This window comes from Microtus oregoni, unplaced genomic scaffold (assembly GCF_018167655.1).
Source record: "Microtus oregoni isolate MIOR12 unplaced genomic scaffold, Mior012 000025F_ref0000491, whole genome shotgun sequence".
Lineage (NCBI taxonomy): Eukaryota > Metazoa > Chordata > Mammalia > Rodentia > Cricetidae > Microtus > Microtus oregoni.
The window spans coordinates 1,822,908-1,845,000 of NW_024543084.1; the positions used below are offsets into that span (position 1 = coordinate 1,822,908).

General features: G+C 45.8%; 1 protein-coding gene across 4 annotated transcripts in view; it reads left to right on the plus strand.

Annotated features, from left to right (window-relative positions):
- The first annotated feature begins 3,636 nt into the window (after positions 1 to 3,636).
- LOC121462630 (zinc finger E-box-binding homeobox 2) overlaps positions 3,637 to 22,093 on the plus strand; it is a 132,281-nt gene continuing 113,824 nt past the window's right edge. The window contains exons 1-3 of one of the 4 annotated variants that reach the window (XM_041674347.1): positions 3,637 to 3,772; positions 7,967 to 8,236; positions 10,857 to 10,998. In XM_041674347.1, the coding sequence (XP_041530281.1) occupies positions 10,926 to 10,998 (73 nt within the window). In that variant the 5' untranslated portion in view covers positions 3,637 to 3,772; positions 7,967 to 8,236; positions 10,857 to 10,925. Of the gene's footprint in view, positions 3,773 to 7,784; positions 8,237 to 10,460; positions 10,596 to 10,856; positions 10,999 to 22,093 lie in introns of those variants that run through there. The other 3 variants (XM_041674346.1, XM_041674348.1, XM_041674349.1) reach the window with 3 other exon arrangements.

The window sequence follows — 22,093 nt, forward strand, 5'->3', positions numbered from 1 at the left end:
AAAAAAAATCAAAATCAAATAAACAAACAAACAAATAAATAAATAAGGACTTGCGCTAACACTATAACTGAGAAAAAAAGAACATCCATGTCATCAATGTAGGCCTAGAAGGAATAGGAAAAAAAATACACAGAAGCACAAAGGCCAGCTGCAGCATCTAGGAAGACTGGACATGAGTGACAGAACAGTGAAGAAGCAATGATCACGAATCGATCAGAAGGGCACCTTGCCAGAGCACACTGCATGTCACATGAGTGTGGCTGTCTCGGTGAACGTGGACGTAGCAGACCGAAAGGCTCCCAAACACTCCTTGATTCTCCCAAGCTCACAGCCTCTTGATAATATGGTGTGAAAGACTAGCTCCTTTGGATCTTCTGTCCAAAGCAAGTGGAATGTGAGACGGTTTAGCCTTGTGTCAACTCCAGAGAAACAGGTCTCTTTACATTTCTGATTATCCTGCCCTCTCCCAGTCCTTAGAATTATGTAAAACCAACACCAAACAGCACAAAGTTGAAAATGATGTTTCTTACACTTACTTATTGAATTGTGTTTCTGTAGTGGGTGTGCAGGCCCCAGGGCAGTTGTGGAGGTCAGAGGTGACATGGAAAAGTGGTTCTCACCTACCACCACCGGGACCTGAGGGTTGAACCCAAGTTCTCAGGCCTTGGCTGAACATCTCATCAGCTCCCCGTCCAAAGTTTATAATTCTGAACTTTTGGCAAATTATGGAGGATTAAAGAAGACTTCAGGGAAATAGAAAACTAGGCCAGTAGACAGTTTGTAGGTGCAAGCTGTTTCGGATCCCATTAGCAGGAAAAAACAAAAACAAACCAGCACAGGTCACTCCAGACCCTAAGCCAATTCCAAAGGTTCCTCATGGTGGTATTTTTAACCTACAAGGAATATGGAATGGAGCCTTTGAGAAAAGGATCGATCAAGGGACCCTTTAAGAACTACAAATAATTGTAAGTGCTCCTAGGAGTCTTAAAAGTCAACAAAAAGCCTTCAGTATTCTGACTAAATATTGAAATGCTTCTTTCCATCCAGCATTTGCATTGATTTCTACGCTTTTTTTTTTTTTTTTTTGGCATCTGAGAGAAAATCTGGCCTTGTGGACATTTAAGAGATAGGAGATTTTATCTTCCACTTAATAAACTGACTTTCTTTCCCATTTCAGGTGCTGGAAAGCATCACAGACCCCAGGACACAAGTCCAAAAGGGAATGCTCACTGTGTTGTGAGTGGTCTTAGAGTAGAGCGCTGCAGCAGCCCCCTTGTCTCCAAATAATGTGAGTTTGCTTCTCCCAGTCACAACTCCTACTTCAAACCGCTTCTGGGCTTTTTGCACATTTAACCTTTAAACTCAAAGACAGTATGTGATTACAGAACACAGGAAACTTCACATTCAGACATGCGGGCTAAATTCCTTTTCAAAGAATCTGATATTTATAACCAAATTAGAACCATATTGAATATAATAAATTAACTGCTGAATTAGCAGAAAGAAAACACTCTATTTATTTGTACTTGGGTGGCTATGCATCCTTTGAACGGTACTAGAAAACCATAAGCAATCATAAATCCTACAATATTCAGAAGTGCTAGCTTTATCTGACCTGGATGGTCAAATAGTATTCTATTTGTCCAAGTTTTCATTGGAGTAAAACTACAACACAGGAAAGCTTCATGCATTACTTCATTTTACTCTTAACAACACCCTGAGGGATAGGTGCAGCGAGTTTACCCACTGGACATAAAGAAACAAGCTTAGAGTAGTTTGCCTGTGACCATGAAGAGGCTAATCAGATAGACACTTGAACTCCAGCATCCTAAAAATAACATGGACAGACTTGCTTCATCATTTTTAAAGAACTTCAGCCAGTCCACATACTAATAAGCAAAAAAAAAAAAAGAAAACTTATCTAAATATCAAACCTGAATTGTTTGTCAAATGCCTCCTATTTCTGCTTATGCCACAGTAAATCAACTGAGAAGTTCAGCGAACACATTCCAGTAAGGATACATGGTGCATAATTAGTGCACATATCTGAATTTAGGACAAACAGTTACTTGATTTCACATGGAGATCGTTTTCCTAATTGTACATCTGCCATGTGTTTCAATGTGCTTGCTACATAAATGGTTTACAAATTGTTAATAAGTTTTATGGATCTCTAGAAAGACTATAATAACATAACAAACTTTTACAAGTACAGAAATTTCACATTAAAATATCACTTTATTTCTTTATCCTGAAGAATGAATTTTTTTAAAAAAACACACACATTTAAAGTCAAGCATTAGATATGCAAATATGTGTTCAGATCAGAGATACCAAAATTATTCAGATGATTAATTATTCATCATAAAATGTCAATTAATAATTATGAACCTTGAGAGGCATCTTTCTAATGCATCTTATATTTTTCTTGGCCTACAAAAAGGGCTCAATGTCCATGTTCAATTGATTCGCAACAAGTTTTGAAAATTCAACAGAGTAAACAAATTGCAAACAAGAGCAAGCTCTGATTTTAAATAAGAGAACTACACATGTGTTCAGTGTGTAGGAGAGAACAATAATTACAATCATCGTGAAAATTATGCGTGGAGCCAATTCATGCCACGAAGCGTCATGTTCACTCACCTGCTGGGAAATGAACAGCAACCTGGCCCGGAAAACACTCCACACACCCAAGCTATGGATCTGCTTAGCAGTTAACAGACCGCTTAACAGGCTGCTTCTACCTGAATTGATCTGGCTATGGTGAGGAGTAGAGGGACTGCTTGGGGATTTTTTTTTTTTACACTTTCCAATAATCACTAAAAGAAAACCCAGTTTGTTTCTTGAATTTACGTACTATAGTTTCCAAAGTCTCATAAGCAAGATTAAAATAATGCATCTATAAGTAAGAACAATTTGCATATTGCCTTAATTATACTGGTTTCCCTGTGTCAAATACTTTCATATTTTCCAAGAAGATTATATCTTTTTTTAAAAAAAAATTATCTGTCAGAGCTGATACAATAATAGAGAGTAATAAGCTGTTACAGTCGCTGAGATATTCATTTATTTTCATTATTATTTTACTTTTCACTGACACCTGGCGAACTTGTCTGTAAGACCCGGGGAGTTATTTTAGTCAGGGTGTCCCTGACCTCCTGCTGGTACAGTAATTGCATATTAAACACCGTGTTTTGAAAACGAAATGACAAATCTGGGCATATAAAAGAGACACCAAAAAAATTTTTACAAAGAAGGTAAGTTAGGGAGGAAAATGAGATTGCAAAAGAAATATAGAAAGAAAAAGGGAATGTACAAAATGCAGTTGCGACAGAATTGCAAGAAAATATGGATAAAGGGCAGAGAGGGCTGAAAGGAGGGCAAGAGGAAAGGAAGGAGGGAGATTTGGGTTTCCAATCCCCTGGCGAGGCTGCTGGCGTCCGCACCCTTAATGCCCAGCCTTCCAAGTTTAGGCGAAAGCCACCTCCTCGGGCCTGCGACGCATCTAACTTGCTGCAAGTTTTCTGGTGACTCCTCCAGAGCCCCTTTCCTTCCACCACCACCACCACTACCCCCCCACCCTTTTTTTTTTTTTTTTTTTTTTTGTGAGATTGACAGTCGCGTGGAGGAGGCTTTTCCAGGCACAGCCTTTCTCATGATAATCAGCCCCCTGCATCACCTCCCGGCCGCCGCTGCTTCCTCGCGGAGCGGGGCTCGCGGACCCGGGGGACCGGAAACTGGGCGGCGGGCGGGGAGCAGGCCGGCGAGCCAGGTCAGCTGACCGGGAGCGGGGCGGGGGTCGCGCGGTGCCAGGGCGGGGTCGGGTGTGTGCCGGGGAGGGCGGCGGGCCCGCGAGCCCCCCACGTGCTCCGGGACTGACGGAGGGAGCGAAGTTCGCGGGGGGGGGGGGGGGGGGGGGGAGATGGGGGGTGCGGGCGAGCGAGCGCGCCGGAGATGGGGAAACTGCGAGCAGACCTGCTTTGCATCAATAAATTAAGATGCTCATTTGAGCCCTGAAGTTTGCTGGTTCCTGTCAGGAGAGACGTGGGCAAACACCCCGCAGCCGAGGTGCAGCCTCTACTTCACATAAAATAGGAAAATAAAATCCTCAGCTGGTCGCCCCGCTGGGGCTAGGTGACGTGCGAGATTCCACAGCCTGAGGGCCTCGCAGCGGGGAGGTGAGGGACGGTCTCCGGGCTCTCTGGTCTTGTTTTGGTTTTGTTTGAAAGGGCTTCTCCTAGACGCTCCGATATATATATTTTTTAAATAGGCTCCCCCCCCCCCCCATCCTAGGCTCAACTCCGAAAGGATTGGATTGCGAGTTTGCACGTGAGAAAACCGTTTGGCTTTGCTCAGACCCCTCCGTCTCCCCCATATACCTAATCCAGGGGTCCGGGATATCAGCCTTTGCTCGCAACTCTAAAAGAAGTTTCCCACTTCCTGCATAGCAGTACAGGACTGAAATTATTCCTCTAAAGGAAAGACCAATTCCATTTCTAAACCAGAATAGATTCCTTTTTTTTTTATTTTCCCTACATGGTACAAAATAAACACATTTTTTTTGTTGTTTTGTTTTGTTTTAAATCATTAGCTGTGGCCAAATTTGAATTCTTTCTTCAGCTTGTGTGTTCAAGGGCAGAAACGTACCTCTTCGGGCCTCTGGGCCAGCGAGAGGAGTGGGGGCGGGGGAGCGGCTATGAAAGTTGAGGAAATTGACAGATAGAGAGGTGAATGGGGGGACAGACTCCGGGTCCGCTGCTGGGAACTGGAAAACAAAAGGGTGTCCTCCTCACTGCCTGGGGGGCGGGGGGGGGGTCCTGAGGGGAGCAGTTGGTTTTACACAAGGAAACCCTTGAGAATTATTTTCCCTCCAATGTCGATGTCAATATTATTTCGCATTTGCATGTATCTGTTATTTGAATCCCCTTCGCCTGCGCTAATCTCGAAGTGAATTATTAACGCGGAAAACAGTTCGAAAAGGAGCCAGTCCTTCTCTTCGGAGGACTTGTTTTGCTACGTGAGGAGCCTCAAAGAGGTCCCTGGTCCCTCTGGACTTTTTCATCCTGCGCTCCTGTATTATGTGGATCCCACGGTCCCCATTGTCCTGACCTGGCCCTGGGACCGAGGGAGTGTTCCGAACAAATTTATATTCCAGCTTCCTCTGGTCTTGCTGCCTCAGTGATAGTGGGAACACTCTTGGTCAAAAGCTTGGGGAGGGGCGTGCCAGGCAAGGGCAGTGGGCCACCTAGCCCCTGCGCTCAGCCCTCGCGATCTTTCCCGTGCCACTACCCAAACGTCCATCTTCATGGGAACCAAGGAAATTGAAGTTGGTTTTGTTTTGTTGTTGTTGTTTTTCTGTACCAAATAAATAGAAAAAAACATGTCGAAAGTCAGTGCAAACTATTGAGGGCCCGTCTCCTGGCGCTGAAGCGATGACTGAGCCCAAGGAAATCAGATAATTGGGTGTTTTTGATTGAAATAGTCAGCAGTGTATTTACTCAGATCTCAAGTAAGAAGACATTTTATGGCCATGAGAAAGACAGTGGTTTGTTAGCTATGTGTTCGACTGGCACTGACGTCTCATTGTGCCTTTGCACCAATGTGTCTGAGCTAAAAAGAAAAAGTACCTGGGTGCCTACAGAAGGGTCTTGTCAGTAATCAGTCCCTACAACAGGCTCCTTATTCCTCCGCAGTGGGAGAGGGAGGCTTAAAGCACACTTTGTGAGAAAGCTGGTCTCTGCGTTTTTTTTTTTAAAGGAAAGAGAAGGAAGGAAAGAAGATATGAACCGTAATGATAAATCTTAGAGGAGGAAACTTGATAAGTCTCACATATAGCTAGCACAGATAGAAGATAGCGTGAGAAATGTAAATATGGGGCTAATATGTTTAATCCACGATGAAAATCTTTCTTATTAATCATCTTTGACTGAAAATCTCCACAACCTATAGATCCTCTATAGGTGCTTTATCTGTGATGGGGCTAAGGAGGAAATTAATTTATCCAATCATTCTCGTTGTAAATGCTCAAATTAGGAGAGAGGTGAGTGTGTAACCAACTGTGAAAATCTGCTTTCTTGCACCCTAGAATGAAATCTAGCTGTGGTCATGCTGGGTGGCTATTACCCTCCCCCCACCACCACTGAAAAATAAACATGCAAAATACAAAGCCCTGTAGCTCTGGGAGTGTGGATGTGGCAGCCCCTATGGTGGCTTTCCCCCTCCTTTGAGTGCAATCGCCAGTGACTCTTGCATTCAAAGTCTTGCTGTAGGCACACATTGAAAGCACAGTTCAAAGCAGTTTATCTTAATATGAGGGAAAAGTCTAGTGTTGGATCAGGGTATTATTTGTTTCAGGTTCCTTCAGACTGAAAGCAGGGGACTATGACATATTTGACAGTGTTAAAGCCAGGGAGACTGATAAGCGGCAGCAGCTGTTAGGTCCTCGTCACACCTCCACATTCACCTTTACAGGAGGAGCCTACAGGCTGAGAGGCTGGCCCTTTATCTGTGCTTTGAGGTTCTTAAATACTTTCACTGTTTAGAGGAATTGGAGAGGGGGTCTCTTAGTACTCGAAGAAATTGAGCCTGAGCTGTTGAGGCAAAGCAGTTTCTTCCTTTGCTGATAGATGCTGGTACAGAGCATCTTCGAATTTGGCTGTCTTTATTTACTTCTATATTAGTTCCAATTATGTGCAGTGTAAACCAGCTTTTTGATTAACAAAACAGCAGAGCATTGGTTAAGAACACTTAAACTTCAAAAAAATTCCCCTGGGAAGTGGGCTCTGAATTGGTTAATAATGTGCAGTGCTTGCTAAATTGCTGAGTTCCAGATGTGGAAAATATCTTTCTTGTTTAGGACCTATGTAACCTGATTGGATTACGACAGAAGCGTCACGTTGGAAGCTTTTGAGTGATTATTTAATTAACCATACAGTAGAAAGCTGTATTCTCCAGGAAATCCCTTTCATATTTGCATAACCAATCCCTTCAGAGCTAAGGTGGAGTCTTTTCTTTTTAATTTTACTTTAATTGCAATATCAAAGAATGTGAACTCCAAAACTTCGACCCCACACAGTTTAATGTCATCCTCTTCTTTCTGTTCACCTAAGCTTTTTTGGTCTTTCTTCTTTTCCCTGCCCTAGACACCCCCTTACTTTGTAGTGTTGTCTGCATGAGTTGTAGAGCAATCCAGAGATTGGCCAATTTAGTACTGCTGTGTTAATCTAGAGACCTTTTATTAAAATGCAAAAGTTCTTTTAATATAAGGGATCCAATTCAGAAAATCTCTCTCAATCTCTCTCTCTCTCTCTCTCTCTCTCTCTCTCTCTCTCTCTCACACACACACACACACACACACACACACATGCACACACACAAACCTCTAAGATCTTAAAATGCAGTGCACATGTAGCATTTTCCTCCCCTGGCTCTGGCATCTTTTAAAAAAAAAATCTAATAAGAGAAAGGGCAAGAATTTAGTTCCAAAAACGGGGCTTTAGGTATCCATACAACTTGATGTGCACCCCAAGCCTACTCATCAGAGATATCTGTATGAGAAAAGAGATTTGCATGGAAGACCCAAGATCTTTCCCTTTAACTTTCGCTCCTCGGAGTTCTCCAGTTCTGTGAATGGTGTGCACCGTTTTCCGCCCAGTACTCTGCAGGATTTAGTGATGAGGATAATGATGCCAAAGGCTTGGCGGGGGGGGGGGGGGGGGGGGGGGGGGGGGGGGGGGCGTGGAGAAGGGAGGGAGGGAGGGAGAGAGGAAGGGAGGGAGGTGGAATTTCATTTCTTCCACTAAAGCGTTTGCGGAGACTTCAAGGTATAATCTATCCCAGATCCTTTCCCAGAGAGAAACTTGGCGATCACGTTTTCACATGATGCTCACGCTCAGGGCGCTTCAATTATCCCTCCCCACAAAGATAGGTGGCGCGTGTTTCAGGGTCTCTCTTCTCTCCCCTACAGAAAAGAAAAAGAAAAAAATGTCATTAGAAGAGGCGTAACACGTCAGTCCGTCCCCAGGTTTGTGTTTCCTGGAGTGGCCGAAAAGAGATCAGTTCTAACCTGCTCGGCAGGAATAACGGTCCTGCCTCCCGACACTCTTGGCGAGGTTTTGTACAGTTTGCTCCGGGAGCTGTTTCTTCGCCTCCACCTTTTTCTCCCCCACACTTCGCGGCTTCTTCATGCTTTTTCTTCTCACCATTTCTGGCCAAAACTACAAACAAGACTTCGCAGGTAGGTTTCCCTCCCCCTTCTTTTTTCCCCCCTCTTTTTATCCCTTTTTTTTCTTGGTGTGCTTACCCCATCCTCCTTTTCTAATTTTCTCATTTTGAGTGGGGATGTTAGTCTGAAGTGAGCCGGGTGTCTGTGGACAGGGAATTTCAGGTGGTTTTAGCTCCTTGGTGGTAGGCTTTTCCCAAGAGTGGCTTCTTTGCTTTCTCTTGCTCTCTCTTACTCTCTCTTTCCTTTCCCCTCCTTCCCCCCCTTCCCTCAATAATTTACCCTGTACCTGTCCATTCAGGTAACCGAAGGTGCTTTTTGTTCCATAGCCTAGGAAAAGTTTTGTTGAGAACTGTATGGCTGGGATAAAAACTCATCAAGTGGAGAAGCTTTCTGCTTTGTTTTCACACCGAGTTCCAATTCATTACATCCAGCCATTAAAACTTTGCAAATACCTGTTAATAATTATAAAACTTACTCGAGATAGATCTACCAAATTCGGGGAGTAAGCCCTTCTCTTAGACATGGCAGCCTAACCTTTCCCACCGGGGGAAGGCTGTTTCCTAAGCAGAAACTTGCCTGTTTTTGTCTGCTTAGCGAGTTTCATTTCTTTATTTCATTCTTTGTGTGTGTGTGTGTGTGTGTGTGTGTGTGTGTGTGTGTGTGAAGTAACACCTCACTTCTGTGATTATAAATAAAGAAGTGAAAGTCCTCTTAGAACTTGAGTCGTTTACCAAAGTGGGGGGGGGGATCACTACAGCTGGGAAGAACACTGCTGTCAGGGCATCAGGGTTAAAATTTAGGTAACTTTGAAATTTTATTTTAAAAGACCAAGTAATATACACACATAAATTTCATGGATCTCTGTCTCTCATTCACTCTCCCTCCCTCTCTCTGTCTCTCTTACACACACACACACACACACACACACACACACACACCACATTTTATTCCAGACTTGGGGACTGGGAAGTTAAAGGAGAGAGTACAAGCTTCTCAGCCACAGTGGTGAGCCCGGCTAACGTAAATGTGATTATCTCTCACCTACTTACATGTTTTACATGCTACCCCTATAATGAAGATGGCAAGATTGCTTTCTCCAGAGTTATGAATAATATCCACAGATAAAGTTTACAGTACAAATGCCATGTCTTTCCCTCACACACATCCTGGCTCATAAAACTTACTTTATTAAATATATATTTGATATGCCATGGTGTGTGAGTCTCAGTAGAAATACAGACAAGACAGCTGTTTTATCCCAGAAGCTTGTGTGGTCATTGCTTTATTTCACAATTTCTCTCCCCCCCCCTCCCCGCCACCCCAACAATTTCAAATTAATAAGACAGACAAGAAATGATTTTTTAATGTGTCAAACTTGAAAGTCTACGCTGTATGCTTAGGTATATTTAAAGTGCTTTCTACAACACCCACTTCCCCTTCTCTCTGCCCCCCTTCACCCCGCTCAGCAAATGTGCTGAAACTGATACTCACTTTCCAGGTTTTCCGCAAAGCTTGTAGCACCGGAGACAATAGGTGCAGGGTGTAGGAACTGGGCGTGCTGGGCGGCAGAGAAAGGGTTAATGGCCCTTGTGTTACAGTTTGCATCTGTTACATCTTTTATAGCCCACTGTTTAAACTAATCCTCGAGGCACAGCATCTTCCCACCCCGCGGAGTTTCAGGGTTCTCCTCTTCTCCGGCCTGCCTCCGAGGTTCCCCTTCTCCAAGTTTTGACAGTTTCAGCTGAAAAATGCAGCGCCTCCCTCGATTTTTAGGTACAAAAGTTTCGAAGCCAAAAGGATATGAGCATTTAGAACAACTTAAAAGTGTTGCCATCGTGGCTACGGACTTTCTCTTTTCCTTTCTTGAGAGGAAAAAAAATTCTACTGGAAGAATTTAAGGAAATCAGTGTGGGGGAACATGTGTGTGTGTGGGGGGGGGGGGGTACTTAAGTAAATATTGTCCAAGTGGTAGGGTTGGGGGAGGAACAATGTCCAGAGAGCCTTATAATTATATTTCTTTTGCCGGGTAAAATGGGAAATCTTAATTTGGGGGCGGAGGGTGTAGGGGGAAAGAGACAGTGCCTCGATAAACTCCTAAGGGGAGGGGAGGGGTCGCGGGGCGAGTGGGCTTCCTGTAATTACTATTATCAATTTACCCGAGTGTGCTTCATCCAAGGGCTGTTTTGCCTTGTTTGTTACTTTTTTTTTCCTCTTGGGAATGGGGGGGTCGGAGGAGGGATGAGAAAAGATGAGCGCGAAAAGACCCCCTCCCCAAGTTCCCGAGCCCGGCTGAGGACTTTTCGGAGGAAGGGGTCCGCCTAGGCTTGAGTCAAGCACTCTTACTGTACCGCTGTGTGCATTCCCTCATACGGTCAGGAGTTATGACTCATTTTGAAGATGTAATTCTTGTCTCTGATCCCCTCGCGAGTGCAACACACCAAACTAACAACACAAAGCGCCTCGGGGCCAAGGCTGGGGGTGGGGGGCGGGGAGGGGGCCGCCGAAGTTTCACTTTGGCGCCGGGGGCGCGGATGGGTGCTCACCGGGGCCCTGGCCCGGCTCCCCTGGGCGGCCCGCGCGCGTTTCAATGGGCGCGGGCGATGCCCACATTGTCGCTGTGTTTGGTTGCTAGATCGAGCCTGCGTGCTGCCGAAGCAGGGCGCCGAGTCCATGCGAACTGCCATCTGATCCGCTCTTATCAATGAAGCAGCCGATCATGGCGGATGGCCCCCGGTGCAAGAGGCGCAAACAAGCCAATCCCAGGAGGAAAAACGGTAAGAAGAGGCCCGAACCAAACTTTTCCGGGCCACTCCGCGGCCGGAGACCGGGGGGAAGAGGGGGGAGAGGGAGAAGGAAGCCGGTGGCGGCGCCTGGGGCTCGCGGGCGAACCTCCCTCGGCGGCCAGCGCCGGAGCCCCACGCGCGGCCGCTGCACCGGGGGGGAGTTGAGCAAGTGCCGGGCCAAGTGAGCGCCGGGCGATGGGGGGCTCCTCCGAGTGCTGCCGACCGGACCTATGCCCCACACCGCGGCCCCGGCTCCCCCGCCGCCTCCGCCTGCTCGGTTCCCGGGCCCGCAGGTCCCCGGCCCCGCGGCAGGAGCGGCCGGCGAGGACAGGGCGGGGGCTCCGGCACCCGGGCGCGCTAGACTAAGGGGCGCGGGCGAGGGTGGCAGAAGGGCTGCGAGGGAGAGGGAGGGGACCGGAGACTGTGTCTCCGCCAGCCTCAAAGTTTCTTGCCGAGTCGCCCGGCCGCCTCTATGTGCGCCAAGTAACGGTCCGCGGGCAGCGGGCCCTGGCCGGATGCGGGGACCCGAGGGTAGGAGGGACGGGCCCGGGAGCTGCGGGCTGAGGACCCGGCTCCTTTGCAGCAGGCTCAGGCCCCACTCCTGGCCAGAGAGTAGGGCGAAGAGAGACTTTTCCCAGCAGTTGCTCCATGGCCAGAAAAATCCCCGGAGGAGCCCGTTATCCAGGCTGAGTCAGGAAGGAGGAAAGAGATGGGGGTACGAGGGGACACGCAGACCAGAGATGGCAGATTAAAGGGGTGTGTATGTGAGAGTTTAGGTCCATTTTGGAGAGACTTGGAAGTGTGTGTGTGTGTGTGTGTGTGTGTGTGTGTGTGAGAGAGAGAGAGAGAGAGAGAGAGAGAGAGAGAGACCCCCTAGGTATTACCCCCAAACAAAATCGTGGGAATAAAAGAGAAAAGTGATTGGCAAGTGCGCGGAAGGAGCTTGGGGGAGGGGAGAGAGTTGGGGGACGACAGAGGGTGCAGGGGGGTGGGTGCTGACGGAGGATACAGAGTTTTAAAAGAAAAAAAATGAAAAGAAACGGGGAGGGGGAACATCCCCTCAAAACAAACAAGCGATCCAGCCGCGCCAGCCCAGAATCGGAAAGGAAACTTCACTCTCCTTTCGCTCTCAGCCCGCTTAGCGGGCGCGGGCGGTGTAGACGCTCCCGGGCTGGGCACTAGGGTCGTAGCACACGCCCGGGTTCTCGCTCCCCCAAGCCTGCGCCTGGCGGGTACTCTCCGGGCCCACTTGGAACAACTTTCCACTAGAGAGGACAATTGTGCGCCCCCCTAGCCTGCCTCAATCCGGCACTGAGTGCAGAGGGTTGGCGGGGGTGGGGGCCGGGGGGTGCAGTGTGGGAGTTTGGGGGTGCTGGAGGGAGTCAAACACAAAGACTAAAGAATTCTGCTTAGAGACGAATAATCTTCCTCTCTCACCCCTCTCCGTGTGTGTGTGCGGGGGGGGGGGGGGGGTATGTCTTTTGCTTGTTGTGGTGGAGGTGGAGAACCATATGGGGGTGACAGAGGAATTTTAGTCAGAAACTGTACGTTATGTTATCCTGCCTTTCCTCTTTGTGCTGTCTTTGATCTGTTTGCTTGGCTTGGTATTACAAAAAACAAGGACAATAATATATTCCAAGCTGGTCCCCAAGATTCAGTTCAGGCAACCTCCTTTTAAGTATGTGCGTGTGTCTCTCTTTTAATTTAATTTTTCTTCATTGCTGCCTGGCATTATTTAAGGTGGTCCTTACACAGGAGACCTCCCCTTCCCCATCTCTGGGTAATTTAGTAGACACTAAAATTACATCCAATGTTCCCCTCTCCTCTCTTGTGTTTCCTCTGTTCCCTTTATTAAATGTTAGTTATTGATTTTCTAAAATCAATGTCTGTTGTGGGGCTTCCCCCCTTACAAGTATCTGAAGCAGTCGCTGATCATCTGGATAACAAAAGCTTTGTCATGAAGCCACCCCCCCCCACACACACACACACGTTAAACTGTTATTTTTCTGAGAGAAAGAGAGAGAGAGAGAGAGAGAGAGAGAGAGAGAGAGGAGAGAATGAGATTTAAAAGCTAGGCTACCAGAAGTATTCTTTTCTTCTGCAGTGAAGACTGTTTGAAGTGTTTGTTTCTTCTTGTTCTTCCTCCTTACACTCCCTACATGATATTGCTGTGAAAGACCAACTTGGCTCCAGCAGGGAGGTCAGGCCACAGCCCAGTTTGGGGACAGGGAGAGATCCAGGCTCCCTGGGAACTCTGGTGGCACAGGCTATTGGGACCTGCCAGGTAACACAGTGTCCCAGGGAGGGAGGGATGCGGTCAGGGACACCAACCATTTCTTATGAGCAGCCATGATTTGGGGACAAGCTCTCTGAGGTGGATAAAGTTGAATTGCGGATTTTCAGGCATTTATCCCAGACCCTAAACACTCAGTAGCTAGTCTGTCTATTGCCGGAAGCTTCTCTGACTTAGGCTGTTACCTTTCTCTTTTTCCAAAGTGTCTGTGAGAAAATGTGATGTGAGCTGGGGACTTGTCAGTGTTTTCATTGGGTTTAATCTGACTTAGCAGTGTCCAGGTCTTGAGAAGCAGGTAGGAGAGGCACCCCCATGCCTCTTTCATTTTCTTTTTCATCAAATACATACCCAGTGCATTTTCCTTTGGGAATTGCCAGGATTTATCTGAACTGAGTGGGTTTTTCTTCTCTCCTGGCTCCATGGAAAAGATGTCACCTTTGAGCTTGTGTCTTTGCTGATAACACTAAATATGATGATGCTTATCAGCATCATATAGAAATTCCTGGAAAGGAATAATAGCAACAATAATCGTAGAAGTAGAAGCTGTGAAGGGGGGAGGCCCAAGACCTGAAATGGCACTTTATATAATTTTAATGAAGTGAACCGTGTGTGTATGTATAGACTAAATGACAAGGAAACAAAACCGGCAAAACAGTCCCTGTGTATGGCTGGCCAAAACCTTGGCCTAGAAGGTGGTGATGTGTACTATTATTTTTATAAAAGCCGAGGACAAGAAGGCAGATCAGGGGACATAAATATAGAAAGAGAGGAGCAATCTAAAAATCCAGCCTCCCGATATTCTCAGGCCAGCAAGATGACAGCAAAGACAGTGCCAAGACCAAGCTAAGCCATGACTTGTAGTTCCTCTCCTTTCACCCACAGGGAAAGCAGGACATCTCTTCCTAGAAAATAAGATGTCCAGGGAGGAAAAGGGGAGTGGGGCTAGGGGAAGGAGGCAAAAAGCAAACCGCCAGCAGACAAGAATGTGTGTAGGTTTCGAGAAAGTTCAGTCAGATGATCCTCTACCGCCTGACTCACTTTGTAACACTTTCACTAAGGCTGGAGAGGAGGGGGAATGCCAGCCCTCTCCCCCCACCCCATGGTCCTCTGATTATACCCCACTATCTCCACATAGCCTTGGAGGCAGGAAGGACTTCCACAGTGGAAGGACTCGGCTGCAGTCTGCCACCACTGCCACTTTGTAACTTGCAAAGTTTGTTGCTTTCACCCCTTGATTTAGGCAGCAGGTCCTGGGATGCTCCAGTGTCTTCTTGATTCACAACCTTCTGTGAAGAGAGGGGGCTGCCTTCCCAGTTCCCCCGCGTTCCACCATCAGCCTCTGGAAAAATCACACAGGCATATGCACGTTGTAACAAAAATGAAATCGCTGGGCTGACTGTTTCAGAGGAAGGAATGGAGTTGTCTTCTAAGGGAAAACTGAATTAGGAAGGGAGAAGAAGGAAATGAAAGAAGGAAGGAAAAGTTAGCTTGATTTTTGCTTAAAGGTTTGGGTGCTGTGGGCTAGGAGGTGGGGGCCGGGCAGGCAGGGCAGCTTTTACCAAACACCTTTGCTCTCTGATTTTCAGTTTACAAAGAAAAGTACTCAAGTTGAATGTCGTGGGGAGAAGCAATCAGATGAGCAGAAATGATTCTTCCTGCTTAAAAGAAATCTTCACTCCTTTCCACTTCTTTGAAGGGAGTCGAGGTGCTGTTAGGGATGCTGAGAGGCAGTGGGGATGGAGAAGTTGCTCCCAGTGCAGAGGTGCTTAAATGGAAAGAAAAGGGACTGCAATCAACCCCTTCTCGGGATGAGGCTTCCACCTCCCTCCCTCAGAGGTGAAGTAGGGATGGACCACTGGGAGTGAGAGACCCTCTATACATATCAAAGCAAGCTAGCGTCCTTCATGCTGACAGTAGTCACAACTTACCGAGCTCTGCAACAGTGGAAATCTTGGGCAAGTTGCTTTCCTAAAGTTCATGAGCTTGTTCTAGGGAGCCTGCTTCCTTACTTTGAATGCTCTCAGGCTCTATGTACGGCAGGTACCAGTTCTGAGGGTGCTCCAGAGAGATCCATCTCCATCCTGTTCTCTCTGTGGAGACGCTGCACACACAAGGCTAGGGGCTATGTATCTAGACTGATCTATTTGTTTTATTTGGGTTTGGAAAAACTAAGCCAATTGGGGTAGACACGTGCTTTGCTTCTCAGCGGAGCCAGCAGCCAGCCTGGTGGCATCCTTTGCTGTGCCGGTCTACCAGGGAGAGGGGTAGGCTTCAAGGTTTGAAACTTTGCAGTGTCGTTCTGTTGTCAAGTGAAAATGATTTCACATCTTTTTGCATTTATTTTCAAACGTGGGGGAAACCTAGACTGCAGCTCCCTGCTAAACAGCTCTGTCATAGGGTTTGCATTCTTCCCCTTCATTCTCTCTTTCTTAATTTGCTTAAAGAAAATTACAAGAGGTTGTTCAAGACCCTGATGCCAAATTTTCCTGGGGTAGGAGAGAAAGTGTGCTTTCCCTGAAGGTGGGAATGAAGGCTGAAGGCTGCTGCTAGCTCTCTAAGAGGACCCTGATTATTCCAGGGCTGGGGCAGGGGGGCGGCGGGGGGGGGTGCTTTTCCTCCCAGATCTCTTTGTCATCTGCATCCTTCCAAGGCTCTGAAGGTGCATTTTCTTCTATGTGAAAGGAGACTCTTTGTCCTGTTCCTCTCCAGCACTGTGGCTTCCCAAGGTAGACACTATTTTGTGCCTGTCACAGAGAGAGGGAGTGCAGGTTTGCAATGCTCACAGACAATTGATTGTCTGCGCTAATGTGTTTCATTTACATGTTTATAACGTCAATGGTGCTGGGGGTCCACTGTACCATTCATCCTCGCATTCCCACAAGGGGGCAATTGTCTGAATGGCCAAGTCAGACACCTTTTTGATTGCTCTTTGCTTGTCTTTTTAGAGCAAAGAGATAAAGGAGGAAAATCTGTGGTGCAGAAACACTAGTTGAAAATATGTAAAATGTCACTACAAAAGCAGATGTGAGCATAAACCCAAATATTCTTTTCAGCCAAGACGTGAATGTGGAAGAATAGAGTTCAGAGCAGACAGAAGGGTGACCCAAACCAAGAAGCGCAGCCCCGTGTCTTTATTTCTTAAGCAAGCAGAAGATGAAATGTGATTTTTTTTTCCTTTTAATTTTTGAGCCTTGAAGCATCCAGGCACCTCCTAGTTGTGAGTGTGTTTGCTGTGATTTGTGAATTTTGTATATATTTATACAGCTCTGTTTGTGCCAACATCATCAGCTTACCACTGAAGGGGGGGGTGAACCTATTGAATGACTATTTGGGCTGTGGGGAGTGTAAAGTTTTAAAAGTAAGATCCAAGGATTTCTTCATCAAACAGTTTTTAGAGGAAAAACAAGGATAATAATCATCAGGCTGCAGGAAGCCTTGCCTTCATGAGCTGTGTGCCAAATCTTTTATCTGGGTGACAGTTGTGTCAGAGCGAAAGCTCTCAAGAAAAGTGTAACTAGTAATTACAAAGTAAATAAAGGATTTCATTTAAGGTGTTTTCTCTCTCTCTCTCTCTCTCTCTCTCTCTCTCTCTGTGTGTGTGTGTGTGTGTGTGTGTGTGTGTGTGTGTGTTGTGTTGTGTTTCCTGTCAGGGTGCTGACAGGAAAAACCATCCATGCATGTGACTTTTGGAGTTTTCTCTCCTCTCAATTCTCTCCTGCATATCATATATCTACGTGAGCCCACCCGAGTACACCTGTTTAAAAATCTTTCACAGATCGGATTGGTGCCTTGCTGGTTCATTTATGTAATACCATTATTAGAAGTTGGTCTGGTTTTGTGTGTGGTCCAGGAGGAGAGAAAATCCTCACTGTTGTGTCATGTGGTGAGAAGCAAATGGGGTGGGGGGAGCGCTTATAATTTTGTAGCAAATTAGGGGAAAAAAAAGAAGTCGCCAGTCAGTGGAAGGATTTTCTGCCTCTCTGGGAAGACACACAGTAGCTGCACCGTTAGCTGAACCCCTGACACGGCGGTCTTTTGAATGCCTTAGGTATGATTTCACTTTCGCTCACATCAATGCTGACCTGAATGCCTTTCATATCTGATCCGCTGTGTCTCTCCCAGTAAACATCCCCTGAGGGGAGAACAAAGAAAGGAGCTCTTCTTCTTCTTAATCACAATTCAGCCCTTCACCGCCGGCAGGCTCCATTTGCATTCTGCCACAGAAAGCCAAGATGAAAAGAGAGAGAGAGAGAGAGAGAGAGAGAGAGAGAGAGAGAGAGAGAGAGAGAGGCAGTAGAGGATAGTGGCTCAGTAAAGTAACTTAGGTGTTTGTAGCTGTTTGTTGGGCCTTCCCCTAGTTACCAGCCTTATATAGCTGATGCTCAACCCTGCCTGTCCCTCCTGACAGGCATATAGTGTTACAAGATGGCATGTCTGTACTATTCATGGCCACCTCTCCACTTGAGGTAAAAAGTGTTAAGAGGGGGATTGAATTCTACCCCAGAAGCCCGTTAGATTTGGGGCTCAGGTGTGCAGACTTCCCACTCTCGAATGCTACTTACAATTTGGCCTTAATAACTATGATTGTTTACCATATGACCTAGGAGGCGAGGGCACTGGAGGGTGGGCGGGAAGGGGCGGGCTTGGAGAACCAGCCCTGCTCTGGCTGAAGGGGCTGGTGCACAGCCTGAACACAGACAAAAAAAAAAAGAAAAAAAGAAAAAAGAAGAAGAAAAAAAGAAAAACCTCAGGAAAACTGGAAAAGACTTTCCCATTCTCTCCCCCCAACCCTGACTTTTTATGATAATTCATATTTTCAAATGAAAGGGGAAAAAAGCCAAGAAAGAAACTCTCAGATGAGCCAAAAAGAAAAAAAAATCTCTGAAAAGAATTTTAGGGGGAAAAGTTGTTCTATTTTAAAAAGCTTCGAGGGCTGTAAAGTGCCACGTTTTTCACACCTTCTCCATACTTTTTTTTTCAGATTTTTTTAGTATGTTTAACATTTGTGAGATGACAGCCTTTTTGTATCTCAAACTGGATGCTTCAGGATTTGTAGGGAGGGGCTGGTGGTATTCACGTTTTCTTGACAGAGAAAGTTCGTGCCTAAAGGGCTCCTTCTTGCTGGGAATTGTTTAAACCCTCGGAGGCGGACCTGTCAGGTTTCCCTGGTTATTTGTCTCCATTTTCAACATGCAAAAGTAACATGCAGCTGATGATACCGGAACAAGACCACGGCAAAAGCAGGTCCCTCTCGTGACAACTTTTGAGCACCTTATCTTGCTGTAGAACGGTTTTGTCTTTTTTCCACTTTCTGAAAACCACTTTTAAGATACCAACAGTTCTTCCTCGACAATTAGATCACATGCACAAATGCACACCACACACACACACACACACACACACACACACACCCTTGAACATACAGGCTTTCCCAAAAAGAGAGAACTGTTTGATATGGGTGACTTTTCCAACCCCCAAGTGGTACAGGAATGGACACATTAGGAGTTGTACATGGGCATGTGACACAGATTCCTAGGGTTTTTTTTCCCCCTTTTTCCCAGAAGATTTACAGAATTTACAAAAAGAGATTAGCCCTACACCTTCCACCCCTCCTATCCACCCCCATGACTCAAGCAATGAAGGATTTAGGCAGATTTACTTCAGTAAACACCTTTGGACACTGGGGGTGAGGGGGGGTGGGAGTCTGTTTGCAAAAGGAGGCTTTTGTTAAGTGAGGTACTGGGCAGCTGTGATATTAACCTACCCAGCAATGCGGGTTAACTCTTTCAGTGCCTGGCCCTTTGCACTCAGCAGATGAAATTCCTGGCTCTCCACAGACACTCAGAATCCTGGCTCTAGCACTTTATTATTCAGACAAGTCCTGTAGACATGAAAACTGTTCAAGCTTTTAAAACAATGCGGCTTAATTAGATGAGGTGGACTTACATTGCTCATAAGCCCTCCAAATGGTGGTTTATAATTGGCAAGGAAAAAAAAAGATAGAGAAAGGGAGTCAAGACAGCGCATTAAATATTCCAAGAAATATCTTTAGAAAAGCTATTTTCATTTCTAGCTTTTAAAATATTAGACTCTGGTCGCTAGAGGGAATGGAGCAGCTGGGGCCTTGCTTCTTACTATGAAAGACACCAGACGTGTGGAAGTTGTGATGAAGAAAGGAGCTGCAGCTCGAGAAGCTGCGAAGGCCAATGGGACAGTGACGGTCTCCCTGCCCTAGCATCCTTGGGAAGGGGAAGTCTTGCACGTCTGTCTGTCAGAGCTGAGAGAGAGGTCATGTGAAGCTGGGAGTTGAGCCCTCAGGCCACCGGTTACCAGCTTGAGCCTTTGCAGACCAAGCAGAGAGGTTTTTTTTTTTTTGAGGAAGGAGTTAATGGTTATTTTTTGTTGGGCACAAGAATAACTTTACAGGTGTTGCATTTGGGCTTAAATAAGATCGCCTTATTTAGTTTCGAAAGAGAGTGTAGGTGTCAACGTTCGAGCAGCCATAGATGTGTGAGAAAGTAAAGGGTATGAGACATGACAGAATTAAAGGTGTTTGCTATGTTGTTACACCGTGTGTCAGGCTGCGAGCTCCCTTTGTCGCAGCCTCCTGGTGATTTGACAGCGCGGATCTACTTCCCTTCTAGGTGAGACAGCATTTTTTAACTGGAGTTATAAATACGGTGCACCCTTTGGGTTGCACCCTGCATCCCAGAGCCGTGAATCCTAGCTGGAATATCTTGCCCTAAGACACAATGAACAAACACCCATACACAAGGGGGCTGTGGGCTAGGGCCTGGGTAACGCCAGCTTCACAGTAGCTGGCATTGACTGTTGTTTGGCAAGAAGATCCTCTGCCAAATCATCCAATAATTAAGTTTTATGTTATTTGTATGAACGACCAAGCATGCAGTACTCCTTTTCAAATCAAAAGGAGGCTTAAAATTACTTTTTGAACACATTCAGACCATGGTCAGGTCACAGTTTGGGGGGGGGGGGGCTGAAATAAAATGATCTCATTCATGATGAAATTGAGGCTGGCACAACCTTATAGCAGTAGCAGGAGTACATAAATATAAATCAAAGACCAAAATTTAGCAAATCATATAATTTGCTAGAAATCTGCTCATGAATTATTCTCCAATTGCCAATCCAGAAGTTAAACTTTGTCTCCCCTCAGCAACAGTAACTGCAGATTTGTTTTTCCAGGCTTCTGACAGGAAAGTCAGAGGAGCCGAATAGAGAAAGGAGAAGGAAAATGATCAATGTTTCATCAGATAACTGTGTGTTTGTGACCGAAGAAACTATGAGAGCAGATAAAGCCATGCCCGGTAGCAGTGGGCACTGCAGGCTTGCTTACACAGTAACACGGGCTTTCAGCAAACATTCTCAGCAGACTCGGTACTCTGGCTTACAGGGGAGAGAAGCAAACATTTCCCGGGGGACCTGTCTGAAACTTTGCTTTCATTTTTTTCAACTGAGGGATGAAATCGTCACAGTGATTCACGATTCCTTGCAGTTCGTAGTTCTCTCGCCGAGCTGAGTTAAAATTCTGAGACTTGAAGCTGTCGGTACAGTGGGAAGATGAGACACAACCATTAGCCACCTCTCCCGTTGTCACTACAAAATTAAGACTCCAATGACTTCCTGACCAATAGGCTCAAATATCACATTCGATTCTAATTACCATTTGAGGATTCCTCTTCATTTTTGTGTGTCTGCACGTTAGTTCGCCGTGGTTCACATATAGTCTGCTATAAACGCCAAGAGAGCCAATTCCTAACTTGAATATTTTTAGGTTAACATTTTACATCTCACGCGTATGAGGGCATTCCTTCTATCAGACAATAAATACAGAATTGGTCAATTTACCCAACTTAACTTAAGGTAAGGTGTGATTTTTCCATCTTCAGGATACTGAAGAAGCTTTAAAAACAGTTTCAGGTGAGAGTGGCAAAGTGATTCCTTTCTTTTGAGAATAAGTAATTACCCATAATGATTTGCCATGACAACAAGACATATTCTGCATAAAACCCAGTAATAGCTACATTGCTTATATGAAAAAATATCAGGTTTTGTTCTTTACAGACTGTTTCACATTTCTTAATTAATCCTAGAAAGGGGAAAAAAAGTGTTTCTAACAAGGAAGTAACCACTCCCTCCCCCAAGTAAGTAATAAGTAACAAATCCACAAATTAAAAATGATGCTATGTAAGAAGTCTGAGATTTCCCCCCACCACACACACACAAATGAGTACATCTCAAGAAGCCAGTGCCCACGTGATCCATAAATTCAACAGACAGCGTTCACGATTTAAATTGTATTTATATTCTCTTGCATATCCACGGAACTGTAATCAAGGAAACTTTGCAATTTGCCTCTTCTTGGAGTACCTGTTTCTATTTTCGACGCCAGGCACACCAATGGAGGTGTTTCCCATCATGAGATTTCTCAGTTGTGAGAGGTGAGGTTTACATAGAAAGAACTCAGTAGGTTGTGTTTTCATAATAAAGAGACCTAATAAGGAGCAGCTATCTAGGAGCAAAATGGCTGTCCTCTGAAGATTCTCTATTACCTTTGCTCCACTAAGGAAATGCGAAGCCTGAATCCAGGACCCGTGCACACACTCTTGAATGCACACACTCTCGGATGCACACAAGCACTAAGGCTCTCTAAGACCCACCTGCTTCTCTTTCTCCTTGGCCTCTATTATAAGACCCACTGTGTGAAGGAGACACATGTAAACCAACGAGTGGATGGGAAGAATTGATGTCAAGCTTTGCAGTAGGACTTCT